At 45.1% G+C, this 15,898-nt stretch overlaps 1 protein-coding gene across 2 annotated transcripts in view; it reads left to right on the forward strand.

The window, feature by feature from the left end:
- Positions 1 to 15,898, forward strand: part of fbln5 (fibulin 5) — a 65,659-nt gene that overhangs the window by 15,277 nt on the left and 34,484 nt on the right. Inside the window, exons 3-4 of one of the 2 annotated variants that reach the window (XM_078234311.1) lie at positions 841 to 889; positions 3,474 to 3,740. In XM_078234311.1, the coding sequence (XP_078090437.1) occupies positions 841 to 889; positions 3,474 to 3,740 (316 nt within the window). The remainder of the gene's footprint in view (positions 1 to 840; positions 890 to 3,473; positions 3,741 to 15,898) is intronic. The other variant, XM_078234312.1, reaches the window with a different exon arrangement.

Here is a 15,898-nt window from a genome sequence, read left to right on the forward strand (position 1 = left end):
GATCTCTGCCTACAGTCAGGACTAATTGGCGTCTGTCAAAATTGCGAAGGAAGAAGCTTGATAAATAAGATGCATCAGTAGTTTTTTAATTGGAGGAGAGCATGTACCTTACCTCTGGGGAAAGCCCTTGGATGTTGTCGCTATTGTGCTCTCTTTGCCCTCCTGTTGTTACTCCCTCTTTATTAACTGTCCGTGATGGGTGTCCTTTTGTGGCACGGTGACACAATGGTTTGCACTCCTGCCTCACAGCATCAGGGAATCGGGTTCAATTCCGGACTTGGGTGACTGTATGGAGTTTGTATGTTCTCCCCGTGTCTGCGTGGGTTTCCTCCGGGTGCTCCGGTTTCCTCCCACAGTCCAAAGATGTACAGGTTAGGTGGATTGGCCATGCTAAATTGCCCCTTAGTGTCCCATGATGTGTAGGTTAGGGGAGATTAGTGGGGTAAATACATGGAATTACGGGGATAGGGTAAGATGCTCTATCAGAGAGTCAGTGCAGAACCGATGGGCCAAATTGCCTCCTCCTGTACTGTAGGGATTCTATTCTGTAATTTTAAGATGTTGACAGTTGCTATGGAAACATTGAGGCCCAAGCTGGCCTCCCTCACTGACTGAATGAGGCCGTGAACTGCAAAACAATTATTATTGCACAATTGAAATAAAAATGGGGAAAACCACCACAAGCCAAATTAAGATGCAAAAAGCTGACCTGCACCGGAAAAATAGTAAAATTTACCGGCACCTGGGCTGAAGAATACCAACAAATCAGCAAATGAAGATGCATTGCTTATTTTGATGTTTGTTTCAATAAAGGGATTGTTTTGTGGTGTTTATTTCCAGCAGTGCTCTGATGGATATCGACTGGACCGTTCGACAGGACAATGCAGAGGTGAGGCTTCTGGGTTAAGCAACATTTTATCACACCCCCCCTAAAATCCCAAATGCAATGATAAGTTATATATCAAAGTGGAATAATTGTTACTGATTTTTTAAATGCAAATAGGGCTACCTTTTTAAACATGGCAAGCGACAAGAAACAGCATGAGATATTCAATTGTCCTCAGCTCAGTGGCACAGTGGTTAGCACTGCTGCCTCAGAGCTCCAGGGACCCGGGTTCAATTCTGGCCTTGGGTTACTGTCTGTGTGGAGTTTGTACGTTCTCCCTGTGTCTGCGTGGGTTTCCTCTGGCTGCTCCAGTTTCCTCCCATACTCCAAAGACGTGCGGGTTAGGTAGATTGGCCGTGCTAAATTGCCCCTTGGTTTCCCAAGATGCATACGTTAGACAGATTAGCCATGGATAATTCATAGAATAGAAATTCATAGAAACCCTACAGTGCAGAAGGAGGCCATTCGGCCCATCGAGTCTGCACCGACCACAATCCCACCCAGGCCCTACCCCCACATATTTACCCGCTAATCCCTCTAACGTACGCATCCCAGGACTCTAAGGGGCAATTTTTAACCTGGCCAATCAACCTAACCCGCACATCTTTGGACTGTGGGAGGAAACCGGAGCACCCGGAGGAAACCCACGCAGACACGAGGAGAATGTGCAAACTCCACACAGACAGTGACCGAGCCGGGAATCGAACCCGGGACCCTGGAGCTGTGAAGCAGCAGTGCTAACCACTGTGCTACCGTGCCGCCCAATAATGTGCGGGGTTACAGGATAGGGTGGGAGGGCCTGGGTAAGATACTCTGTCAGTGAGTCGGTGCAGACCTGATGAGCCAAATGGCCTCCTCTGCACTGTAGGAATTCTATGATTCTATGATGTTTAACGGATAAAGTCATTTCATGATCTCAAGAAATGCTAAGGTGCTCTGCAGCAAATGAAGTGCTTTTGAAGTCATTGTTATAAAGTAGGGACACAGAGTAATGTACCATAGGTACAGTGAGATTCACAAGTAGATATTTGGTTTTGACAGTGTTATTTGATAGACACAAGGACAACTCCATTACCCTTTTTCAAATTGTTGAATAGTGCCATGGAAATAGTGCCATGGGATCTGCCCAAGAGGGCACAAGGGGTCTTAGATTAATGCTTCATCTGAAACAAAATCACCCTCGGCACTGCACTACAAGGGTCAGTCTGGATCATATACCGTTAGGGACCAGATGAGAAACTCCAAGCTATAATGTGAAGTTAGCCTAGACCCCAACTATTTCTGATTTTAACATGTTCCCCTGGGTTGAGGGGTCAATCACGAGGGGGTCATAGTTTTAGGGTAAGGGGCAGGAGTTTCAGGGGGGATTTGTGTAAACAGTTTTTCACTCACAGGATGGTGGGAGTGTGGAATGCACTGCCTGGGAAGGTAATGGAGGCCGGAAACCTTACAACCTTTAAAATGTATTTGGATGAGCGATTGAAACATTCAAGGATATGGGACAAGTGCAGGAAAATGGGATTAGCGCACCTTTAGTTGTGGTTACTGTCAGTGTAGGCTCGATGGGCTGAAGGGCCTTTTCTGTGCTGTATGATTCTATGACTCTTTGATTAGTGTGAGTAAAAGGTATTCCACTCCAGGTATGATTTTATTGATTCACTGGGAAATTTTTATTAAAGCAAACTTTATTTAACCATGCAGTTTAACTGTAACAAAAAGAATTAGCGTAACTTTTACCAGTTGAAATACTTAAACATGACAAGGTATAATTCTTAACTGCGAGCCCATCTCTATTAGTTCCAATTTAAGCAAAACTCCCCATAGTTGTAAACAGAATCGGTTAGCAAAAACACACAGGATTACGTGGGTTACTGGTCCTCAAGCCTTCAGAACCCCTCTGGGCAGAGCTGCAGAGAGATATCTATCTTCGAACTCTCGGACACCTGCCTCCAGTGAAAGATCTGTCTTCAAATAGTAGAACTCCAGAGATAGAGAGGAGAAAACACCTCTTGTCTTTTTGCAGACTTCTGGAAAGATGTACCTATTTTCTCCCAGAATTCAATTTCCAGAGGGAGAGAGGGAGACAGAAAGAGCTGCTGTTCTTTTCACATTCAAACAGAAACTGCCTGCTTGTCTTTCTGTAAGCCTAGCCCCGCCCATTCACATGACTCTCCCTTCTTAGTCAAGCAGCCTAATTGAACCCTACTCTGAAACCCCAGGGGACAACACGAAAAAAAACAAAACTGCATTCACTCAGATTTAAACAAACACTCCAATAATTAGGAGCATTTTCTTTGTTCTGCATTATCAGCATGTGGGCTTCCAGTTGCAGACAGTTGGCACCGTAATCAGAGCTGAATTATCAAACAGTCCCTTTACAAGAAACATGATTCCAGACCGCACTCTGGTGGTGAAATGATTGCTGTACGTTTTATTAGTAGGGGGAGAGGGATAGCCAGATCCCATTATGCCAACACTCAGTGACTCAATGAAGCAAAATCACCTGTAGGCAACTGGCCAACAAGGATGAGGAGTAAAAGTCAACGTGACCTCTCAATTGTTCTACTTTTTGTTTTAATTTCCACAGATATTAATGAATGCCAAACCATCCCAGATGCCTGTAAAGGAGACATGAGATGCATCAATCACAATGGTGGATATTTGTGCTTGCCAAGGACTGCTGCACTCGTCCTGGCTAATGGACCATCGAATCCAACATACCCTGCATCCTCACCAACAGGACGTTCCGAAACTTCAGTCTACCAACAAGCCTCAATACCCAGATATCCTGTTCCATCGAGATCTCTGGTCTGTCGTTTTGGCTACACTCTAGATGGCAATAACAATTGTGTGGGTATGTCGCTGCTTTATTGATCAAGGACTGCAAAAATAAACTAGCTCACTTGCTCCCACCTTAAACAATGCTGATTTCTAAACCGGAAAATGTAGTTTTAAAATTTTTTTTTAGCACCTTCTACCAGACAGGTAGGAGGCCTTGTGGCGCAGTGGGTAGCGTCCCATCTCAGGATTTGATGGCCAGGGAAAGTGCCTTCATAACGTGGCCAAACAGGTTGCGCATCAACCTGCAAAATCATAGAATCCCTACAGTGCAGAAGGAGGCCATTCGGCCCACCGAGTCTGCACCGACACCAATCCCACCTAGGCCCCATCCCCGCAACCCCACATATTTACCCGCTAATCCCTCTAACCTACACATCCCGGGACACTAAGGGGCAATTTACCATGGCCAATGCACCTAACCCGCACATTTTTGGACTGTGGGAGAAAACTGGAGCACTCGGAGGAAACCCATGCAGACACAGGGAGGATGTACAAGCTCCACACAGATAGTGACCCAAGCCGGGAATTGAACTCGGGTCCCTGGAGCTGTGAGGCAGCAATGCTAACCACTGTGCCATTGTGCCACCTATAACCCTTCCAACACATGCTAATGGCAGGTAGTAAGAGCGGGAATGAGGTCGAAGTTTTTGCCTTTAGGGTACATGTGGTGAAGTGACCAGGAAAGTTCATTAACAAGCCAACAGGCATCGAGATGCTCTTTGGATATTGGAATCATTGAGATGCTGAAGATTAGATGGAGTTAAATTGAATTGAATAAGCCTGTTTGGCAATTGTTGTTTTCTGTTCCTAACATCTATGGAGACATATTTTCTAATCAGTGCTGATCCGATACGATGCTTATTGCACTTCTCAACAGCCAGCAGGCTCTAATATGTTAGATTATTAGTATAGCCACAGGGCTGGGGGCATGGGGGTGTGTTGTCCTATGAGGAATGGGATGGTTGGACAGGCTGGGCCTGTATCTACTGGAGTTTAGAAGAATGAGAGATGATCTTATTGAAAGTTTTAAGATCTTAAGGGGACTTGACAGAGTGGAAACTGAGAGGATGTTTCCCCTTATACGAGAGATTAGAATGAAAGAATTTACTTAAAAATAAGGGGTATCCCATTTAATACAGATACAAGGGTTTCTTTTTTCTCTCTGAGATTCATTGGTCTGTAGAATTCTCTTCCTCAGAGAGCAGTGGAGGAAGGGTCACTGAGTATTTTTAAGACTGAGTTAGATACTGAACAAGTGTGTTGAAGTAATGTGAGGCCATTTGTGGATAACAGTTTCAAAAGGCATGACAGATCAGAGATTTAAAAGTTGTTATTGGGATCTTACAATGAAACTAACAAGAATGGGCAGGTACGGATTGGCATCAAGGTGAGATTAGACCAATTATGTTGGCCAACTGTTGCATAGTGACAAATTAGTCTGAAAATGCTCACTCTTTTAGATAATGAATTCATGCTACATTTCAGATGGCATCTGAATTCTCAATTTGTTTGGACTCTGGCATTTGGGAGCAGAAAGTTCTCTCAGTGCCAGCTTGGGATAATTTCTTTCTGCTCTTTAGATCGGCACAGTTTATGGAGTTATATTTCTCTGTCCTGAGGTGTGGTTCCCTGGTTCAGGGAGCGCAAGTATACAAAGTATAAGTGCTCATTCAAAAAAACTCATTGATACTTTTCAAAATTCAACTCATTTCATGGTTTCAAACTGAGGGACTATTAATAGGATTGGAGAATGCGGCATGGGCAACGCACACAGCTGTGTGTGCCCACGGTGAATCAAAATAAGACTACGATGTGGGCGATGCAAATTAATTTCTCCACCATGGTGTGTCCACATCTGAACAACATAGAGGTAGTTTTACAACTCTGCATTGTGCCTGCAAGGGAAGGAGTGGAGAATGATACAGGTGGATACCGGCCAACATTTTCCAGCTGTTCTCGCTGATGGGATCTTCCAGTTCCGCTGATGACGATTTCCCCACTATGGGTTTCCCAGCGGCGGAGGGTATAAGCAACAGGAAAAGCCAGTGACAGCGGCAGGACTGGAAAATCCTGCCAGCAGCCAATAGTGAGCCACCTTTGCCACTGCAAAACACACTGTGTAGAGGGGGGGTGGTGGACAGACTTTATGCGACAGTGTGAAACAGGTGATTGCGAGTTTCCGGCCCCTTTTCAATCCCTCCCGTTTCTTTGATTTCATTAGAAATGAAATATCGGGAGAGATGATAAAGAGGCAGCTGACTCGCAATCACCCATTTTGTTGCACAAAGAAAACGTGCGCACCATGTTCCATTTCAGTCATAAATCTCTCTTGTTTACAGCAGAATTGTGGGCAGCCTCAAATTGGCACACATGGGTGCTGGTTTGGATGCATTTGAACTTGTTGTAAAGGTGCCAGAACTTGTGCATAGAGCCAACCTCCAGGGCTAACATCATTGCAGAAACAGTATATGTCGCCCCATTAATGTTTATTTATTAGTGTCACAAGTAGGCTTACATTAACACTGCAATGAAGTCACTGTGAAAATCCCCTAGTCGCCACACTCCGGCACCTGTTCGGGTACACTGAGGGAGAATTTAGCATGGCCAATGCACCTAACCAGCACATTTTTCGGACTGTGGGAAGAAACCGGGGCACCCGGAAGAAACCCACACAGACACGGGGAGACTGTGTAAGCCCCACAAAATAGCTACGCGACCCCCGAGCATGGTATTTGCTACCAAATAAACCTGTTGGACTTTAACCTGGTGTTGTTAAAACTCTTACTGGGTAAACCCCACACAGGCAGTGGCCTAAGCCGGGAATCAAACCTGGGTCCCTGGTGCTGTGAGGCAGCAGTGCTAACCACTGTGCCATTCCTGGCTAAACATATAGGAATCAAAGCCACCGACAATAACTCACAACTCACTCACTCACAAGGTCCTACCACCTTGGGGCGAATGACTAGGTCACCAGTGGAAGAACAGTGAAAACCAGGGATGTGCAGAAGGCCAGGAATAGAGGAACACAGAGATCCTGAAGGGTCGTAGAGCTGGAGGACTTTACGGGGATGGGAACTGGATAACCTGCCCCGTAATCCTTACATTCTTACCACACATATAAAGAATTCCACCAGCTACGATAAGATTAACACAAATATGAAAGTGCACATAATTCATGACGGCTGCTGGCACGAGCCTACCTCACTGATCTTTGGCATGGGAGAAGGATTCTGTTGTTATGGATGAGGTCTTTTGTTGAGACTCCAGGCAGAATGTTTGCTGAAAATAAATGAGTTTTGGATTGTTGCACACTGTTGCTCACAATTAATTGCTTAAATTAAAAAAAAGACCTTTGAGAATAAGATTAATGTATGCTGTGACAGAATAAATAATTGTCACCCCACACACTGAAAGGGCGAATGAATAATGTCTTAACAGTGCAACATAGGAAGACTAATTGAAAGAAGAGACAGAGGTCTTTTTGACCTCCTCTGAATGGGGTCAGTAGAGTTGAGGTAGAGAGTTAGCTTTGATCTTGTTGAATGGCAGAACACAAAGGGCCAAATGCAGCTCCTGTTTCTTACGTTATTATCCCTGACAATGTGGCCGGTGCCATTTTGAAAGGGGCGTACTGCTGGGTGTGCATAAAGTGCATGTTCCTGAGAGTAAGCCCCTTTTCTTTTTAATCGTTCATGGGATGTGGGCGTCACTGGTTGGGCCAGCATTTATTCCCCATTCCTGAGGGCAGTTAAGAGTCAACCACATTGCTGTGGCACTGGAGTCACATGTAGGCCAGACCAGGTAAGGATGGCAGATTTCCTTTCCTAAAGGACATTAGTGAATCAGATGGGTTTTTACGATAATCGACAATGGTTTCATGGTCACCATTGGATTTTTAATTCCATATTTTTATTGAGTTCAAATTTCGCCATCTGCCATGGTGGGATTCGAATCCAAGTTCCCAGAGCATTGCCTTGGGTCTCTGGATTACCGATCCAGTGACAATATCACTGCGCCACTGCAATTTGCCATCCAATGACATACATAGGATCTCACTTCAGCGTTAAGGCAACAGAGCTGAACAGGCTCCGAAAAGATAAGTTTGATATTATTTTTGTTAGACCCAGAGGAGAATAGCTACTCCTCTGGGTAGGAGTGAGGAAGAAGCTGCAAGATGCAGCTAAACTTAGCCTTGACTTCCCCACCAGGTGCTATCTCCGGTGTCCCCACCGCTCCATCTTCATCAGGGCCAAAGCTGGTCAGCTACCTTGGCGTGCTCAATGGGCCTCAGTCATTCACTGATCCCACTCAAAATGAGGCCAGGGTCTCAAAATCTTAACCGCAGGCATGGAAGAGCAGTGAACTGCCTGTCAGCCGGCCAAAAGCCTGATTTAATATGAAGTACATTTACCCTTATGGATGCACACCTCAAAGAGCAGTCAATCACTGCCTACCTGACAGGATGTGATGCGTTAGTCCCATGACTTTTTTGATTTGATTTATTATTGTCACATGTATTGACATACAGTGAAAAGTATTGTTTCTTGCGCGCTATATAGACAAAGCATACCATTCATAGAGAAGGAAAGGAGAGAGTGCAGAATGTAGTGTTACAGTCATAGCCAGGGTGTAGAGAAAGATCAATTTAATGCAAGGTAAGTCCATTCAAAAGTCTGACAGCAGCAGGGAAGAAGCTGTTCTTGAGTCGGTTGGTACGTGACCTCAGACTTTTGTATCTTTTTCCCGACAGAAGAAGGTGGAAGAGAGAATGTCCGGGGTGCGTGGGGTCCTTAATTATGCTGGCTGCTTTTCCGAGGCAGCGAGAAGTGTAGACAGAGTCAATGGCTGGGAGGCTGGTTTGCGTGATGGATTGGGCTACATTCACGACCTTTTGTAGTTCCTTGCGGTCTTGGGCAGAGCAGGAGCCATACCAAGCTGTGATACAACCAGAAAGAATGCTTTCTATGGTGCATCTGTAAAAATTGGTGAGAGTCGTAGCTGACATGCCAAATTTCCTTAGTCTTCTGAGAAAGTCCACGAGCAGCAGGAGCAGATGTCAGGTGTGCTACGCTTAGTGCTTAGCCTCCTTGTTAATTCTATTGTACATAGTCTTAACCTCAAATAAAGAACCTACATTATTGTTTACCAGTCTTTGTCATGCGATTGGTACGTTTATGTATAACGAAGTCAGGGTTGACCCCACTGAACACTGGATTTATCACAAGACCATTGAAATGGCTGAAGGTTAATGACTTCAGAACTCCTTTGGGTTCTGTAAGCATGCTGCAGTCGGCAAAGTTAAATTAATGGCCACATTTCACTGAAGTCAGCCACGGCAACTTTGAATCAGGGTGCTTACTGGTTGAAAATAGTTGGCAATCACTGAAATTAGCTGCATTCAGGAGTGTCTGGGAAGCAGTTTGGCTAAGTGTTCAATACTTCCTGACCCCCCCACTCCTGTGCTTCCACTGATTAACATCAGGAGCCTAACAGGCCATAAAAAATCTGCATCTAGGGCAGTATAATAATCAAAAATCACTTTTTGCACGACTGATAAATTAATGGCACAACAAAACACAGGCAAGAGACTCTGTTCCAATCAAATTGAGAGCTTCTAATCAAAATGCTGTTGCAAAGTAAGCAACTGAGCTAAAATCTCTCTTGTCAATCAAAGTGTTCTGATCGATGAGGCCGGAGATGCAGTAACAGGCCTGAAAGGAAATCCCTGACTATTCTGCCCTCTAATGTATTACTTCCATCTCAAAGAGAATGGGGAGTTGATGAGGGTAGGAATATCCGTCCTTCTCTATGTGTTCTATACGTTCATAGAATCCCTACTGTGCAGAAGGAGGCCATTCGGCCCATCAAGTCTGCACCGACCGCAATCCCACCCAGGCTCCCATAACCCCAAACATTTACCCTATCTAGTCCCCCTGGCACTAAGAGGCAATTTAGCTTGGCCAATCCAACTAACCCACACATCTTTGGACTGTGGGAGGAAACCGGAGCACCCGGAGGAAACCCATACAGACACGGGGAGAATGTCTGAGTGAACTTTGCACAATGACCCAAGCTGGGAATCAAACCGGGGTAACTGGCACTGTGAGGCAGCAGTGCTAACCAGTGTGCCACTGTGCTGCCCCTACATTCTTAGGCTGCTGCCATTCTATCAGGTCGCCAGCCTCCAGGACACCCTGCTATCTCCAGGAATGAAAGACCCTGGCAGTGAGCTATCCGGAAGAAACATCATAGCGGCAATTTAAAAAAGAAAGTGTTTTTTAAAGTTCTTTTGGACAATTGTAATTACAAAGGTGGAAGTCATGTGGCGCAGTGGGTAACATCCCTGAACCAGAAGATCCGGGTTCGAGTCCCATCCCAGGATTAGATGACCAATGAAGGTGTGTTCATAATGCGATCAAACAGGTTGAGTGTCAACCTGCAAATCCTTTCAAAACAGGCCAATGGTGAGTGGTAAGAGCGGGAGAGACTCCTGGTGAGTTACGCTTGATGTGCAGTGGCACCCCTCAAGCTATAAGCCCCAGGCAACAGACTAGTGGCTTGTTGCATGAATAACTAGCTATGGAAACAGATGAAAGTCTGCTTTTGTGCACCACTAGACGCGGGAAGAGATTTGGAATGGAATTCTAATGTGCAGTGACTAGGGGATTTTCACAGTAACTTCATTGCAGTGTTAATGTAAACCTACCTGTGACTAATAAATGAACTTTAAACTTTATAAAGATATCAGTTTTGGGGAATTTGGACTGTTTAACTGACCAAAAGTAGGATTGTAGGGGCTGTGTGTTGGAAGTTTTTGTTATGTAGGCTGAAGCTTCCCACGAGAATCATAATGGGCGAGAAAATTTGGTGGACCATTTACAGGTCCGCTGAGCTTGGGCAGGAATTTCCAGTCTAGGGACTGCGCACAGCCAGAAATCCCATCCATAATCACATTGTCAGGAACCTGTCCAACCAGAGATGGTAACCCTACATTGCTAGATGTCAGGGAAAACAGAGGCAAATTCTTTCTCCAGTCCATCATAGAATGTTGTCGGAGATGATTTGATTTGATTTATTATTGTCACATGTATTAACATACAGTGAAAAGCATTATTTCTTGCGCGCTATACAGACAAAGCATACCGTTTATAGAGAAGGAAATGAGAAAGTGCAGAATGTAGTGTTACAGTCATAGCTAGGGTGTAGAGAAAGATCAACTTAATGCAAGTAAGTCCATTCAAAATTCTGACAGCAGCAGGGAAGAAGCTGTTCTTGAGTCGGTTGGTACGTGACCTCAGACTTTTGTATCTTTTTCCCAACGGAAGAAGGTGGAAGAGAGAATGTCCGGGGTGCGTGGGGTCCTGCATTATGCTGGCTGCTTTTCCGAGGCAGCTGGAAGTGTAGACAGAGTCAATGGATGGGAGGCTGGTTTGCTTGATGGAGTGATCCGTGATGATCTGGGAATGTCAGAAATTCTTGGCTGGTGTATCCTTGGAAAAATGATGGATGTTCCAGAGTTTGTCCTGATGGTGTCATGCCGAAAGATTTGTGTACTGGACTCTCACCTTGGCATCAGTGTCCTTGGGTTGAGCACGAGTCCTTGGAATTATTCCTGCTCTCAGAGTTGTTATTTCTATTTAATTGAGATTTGAAGGAAGTTTTCATGCATCACTTAGCAATGTTGTGGAGGTCAGTGCAGTGGTTTTCCTACTTAGATCGTTTTTTTTCCATTCCTGCCTGGAGGACTTTCTTGGCGTTTGTTTGATGGTATCAATTTTTGGTTTGGCTTACAGAAAAAGCTGGACAGGCCTGAATTTTATCTATTTAGACCTCCCCAAGAGAACAAAGAAAAGACCAGGAAACCAAAACATTACAAACCTAAAACGCACAACAACCAGCTTGAACTTATTCTCAGCTTTCAGAGAGTGAAATATCTACAAGGTGCTTTCGAGACATTGAAGAGTAGAGGCCTGGATTCAAAATCCAGGGAATCCCAGTTCAAATTCCACCTTGACTAATTGGGAATTTGACTTCAGTTTAAAAGAGAATGGAAATAGAGAATGGTGAACACAAACTGTTGATTGTCATAAATACCCTGTTGACATGGTAACATTTCCGACACCCCCTTTCCTCCATATCCCTTGATCCCTTTAGCCCCAAGAGCTATATCTAATTTCTTCTTGAAATCACAAAACATTTTGACCTCACCTACATTCTGTGGTAGTAAATTTCACAAATGCACCACTCTCTGGGTGAAGAAATTTCTCCTCACCTCAGTTCTAAAAGGTTTACCCCTTATCCTCAAACTATGACCCCTAGTTCTAATTCTGAGTGACAGAATCTGCAGGCATTCAGAGAGGCAAGGACTGATTAGGGACAGTCAGCATGGCTTTGTGAGTGGAAAATCATGTCTTATGAATTTGATTGAGTTTTTTGAAGGGGTAACCAAGAAGATAGATGAGAGCAGTGCAGTCGACATTATCTACATGGACTTTAGCAAGGCCTTTGATAAGGTATCGCATGGTAGGTTGTTGCATAAGTTTAAATCTCACGGGCTCCAGGGTGAGGTAGCCAATTGGATGCAAAATTGGCTTGACAACAGAAGACAGAGGGTGGTTGTAGAGGGTTATTTTTCAAACTGGAGACCTGTGGCCAGCGGTGTGCCTCAGGGATCAGTGCTGGGTTCACTGTTATTTGTTATTTATATTAATAATTTGGATGAGAATTTAGGAGGCATGGTAAGTAAGTTTGCAGATGACACCAAGACTGGTGGCATAGTGGACAGTGAAGAGGGTTATCGAGGATTGCAATGGGATCTTGATCAATTGGGCCAGTGGGCTGACGAATGGCAGATGGAGTTTAATTTAGATAAATGTGCAGTGATGCATTTTGGTGGCTTGATCCAGGGCAGGAGTTACTCAGTTAATGGTAGGGCGTTGGGGAGAGTTACAGAACAAAGAGATCTAGGGGTACAGGTTCATAGCGCCTTGAAAGTGGAGTCACAGGTGGACAGGGTGGTGAAGAAGGCATTTGGCATGCCTGGTTTCATTGGTCAGAACATCGAGCTGGGGCGTCTTGTTGAAGTTGCACAAGACATTGGTAAGGCCACACTTGGAAGACTGTGTACTGTTCTGGTCACAATATTATAGAAAGGGTATCATTAAACTAGAAAGAGTGCAGAAAAGATTTACTAGGATGCGACTGGGACTTGATGGTTTGAGTTATAAGGAGAGGCTGGATAGACTGGAACTTTTTTCCCTGGAGTGTAGGAAACTTAGGGGTAAACTTATAGAGGTCTATAAAATAATGAGGGGCACAGATCAGCTAGATAGTCAACATCTTTTCCCAAAGGTAGGGGAGTCTAAAACGAGAGGGCATCGGTTTAAGATGAGAGGGGAGAGATACAAAAGAGTCCAGGGGGGCAATTTTTTCACACAGAGGGTGGTGAGTGCTTGAAACGAGCTGCCAGAGGTAGTAGTAGAGGTGGGTACAATTTTGTCTTTTAAAAAGCATTTCGATAGTTACATGGGTAAGATGGGTATGGAGGAATATGGGCAATTAGGAATAGCCTGGTAAAAACTAGGTGGCATGCGCAGGTTGGGCCGAAGGGCCTGTTTCCAAGCTGTAAACCTCGATGACTCTATGATTCTAGTTCTGAACTCCCCCACCATTGGGAACATTCTTTCTGAATCTATCCTGTCGAATCCTGTTAGAATTTTACAAGTTTTTATGAGATCCCCTCTCAGTCTTCTAAACTCCAGTGAATGCAATCCTAACCAGCTTTGTCCCTCCTCATATGACAGACCTGCCATTCCAGGAATCAGTCTGGTAAACCTTTGCTGTACTCCATCTATAGCAAGGACATCCTTCCTCAGATAAGTAAATAAGACTACTGGTCACATACAGTCCAAGTTCAAGATTGAAAATGAAGTTGCTGTGTTAACAATGGTAGGGCGTTGGGGAGAGTTACAGCTGGCTTCAGCCAATGACCCTTTAGTCATCAGACATCGTGATACAAGGTCCAGATGGCATACACCTGCCAATCAAAGGCAGGATTATTTCTGCTATCAGCTACAATGGCTGGCAGATCTTTGAGTCTCTCTATGTTCTTCAGAAGCAACACGCATCCTTGTTGAGTGACAATGTTCACATTCTTCGGGGGGTGGGGGGGTGGGGGTTGGTGGTGCGCTCGGTGGCACAGTGGTTAGCACTGCTGCCATTTAGCGCAAGGGACCCGGGTTCAATTCTGGCCTCGGGTCACTGTCTGTGTGGAGGTAACACATTCTCCCCATGTCTGCGTGGGTTTCCTCCGGGTGCTGCGGTTTCCTCCCACAGTCCAAAGATGTGCGGGTTAGGTTGATTAGCCATGCTAAATTCACCCTAGTGTAAGGGGGATTAGCAGGGTAAATATGAGGGGTTACGGGAATAGGGCCTGGGTGGGATTGTGGTCGGTGCAGGCTCGATGGGCTGAATGGCCTCCTTCTGCACTGTAGGGATTCTATGAATCCTAGAAACACAAGGTAAAGCTCATCATTTGAATGACTCATGCAACAACCTTCATTTTTTTATTTAGAAGCAGTGGAAATTAACCGTTAGAGGTTGACGATGTTTATACAATCAGCGGTAAGTTCCTTTCTTTCATAGAGACACCGCCTACTGAGGCAGGGTAGACCAGGAAGTGGTGAATCTCTCAGTTAATCATGAAGTTAGACCTGAGGTGGAGGGTACAGAAGGCACTGCAGCAGATGCATCCCCATGAAGACCTGCTGGATCTGAATTGGCTCTTCCTACAGAGGGATGAGGAGAAATTCTTTGCAATACTGAGTGATCTCTCAGATGTTGAGGTTCTAGAGAATGACTCATCTTCCCTCTTGATGGATACACTTGTGAAGGTTCTTGTCTTTTTTGAAGAATCAGCTGTGTTTTTAGTGGCTGAGCAGCATTCAGATCTTAGTTCCACTGAGCTTATTGATATATTGCCTACTTTATCTCTCATTATCCTTGAAGAGTTTTCCAGGGAGAGTGATTTGCCTGATTCCATGTTTGAGTCCATAGAGGATCACACTGCCAAATGGGGCAGGGATTTCCAGTCTTGGGGTGGGTGGGACTGGAAAATCCCACCCATTATCTTTGATGCCATCATTGCCACTCTCTTTGTGTTGGGATCCATGACATCTTTGTCATTTGATCTCTTCTGCCCTCCAATCTACCCCCGATCTTCTATTCTGCCCGACCGGCCCTCCCCCCTTCCTATTTTTGCAACAGCATAAAACCCATCACATTTCTACCTTTCTCTAGTTCCAAAGAAGAGTCACATTAACTCAGTTCCTCTCTCCACAAATGCTGCCAGACCCATTGAGTTTTTGCACCATTTTCCCCATACATGATGGCACAGTGGTTAGCACTGCTGCCTCACAGCAGCAGGGACCCAGCTTCGATTCCTGGCTTGGATCACTGTGTGTGCGGAGTTTGCATGTTCTCCCCATGTCTCCAGGTGCTCTGGTTCCCTCACAACAGTCCAAAGATTAGGTGGATTGACCATGTTAAATTGTCCCTTAGTGTCCAAAGATGTGTAGGCTAGGAGGATTAGCGGGATAAATACATGGGGTTATGGGGATAGGACCTGGGTAAGATGCTCTGTTGGAGTGTTGATGCAGACCCAATGGGCCAAATGGCCTCCTTCTGCACCGTAGGGATTCTATGATTTCTGATTTTATTTCTGGCCTCCAGCAACTGCAGCATTTTGCTTTTATTTTAGCACCTACTCTGTCACCTGTTTAGATGTGGTACGAATGAGCAAGTGTTAAACAGGCATCAAATCATGTCTCCAGTCTGCCCAAGAACCAAATCCCACGCTGAGGGTCCAAGACAGGGGGCCACACCTCTGAACATCCAACATTTTGAGATGTCCAATGGCCTGCCTGTTTTAGGCGCCAGAATAAGAAAGCTGGCGTTCTGTGACTGCCTTCCTGCGGGCGATGGAACTGAAGAGGCCCAATAAAGTTAAGTGTTGAATTATTTTTGTGGGCCCCAGAGGAAGAGTTCACATTTGGAGCAGATGTCGAGGTTGTTGGAGCCAAATTCTCTGAAGTGTGAGACTTTAACTGGAAACAGGTGGCCTCTGTTAGCACTGGCCATCGGCCATCACTGGGCCAGAGTGATTGTAAAATA

Source organism: Mustelus asterias, chromosome 18 (genome assembly GCF_964213995.1).
Source record: "Mustelus asterias chromosome 18, sMusAst1.hap1.1, whole genome shotgun sequence".
NCBI lineage: Eukaryota > Metazoa > Chordata > Chondrichthyes > Carcharhiniformes > Triakidae > Mustelus > Mustelus asterias.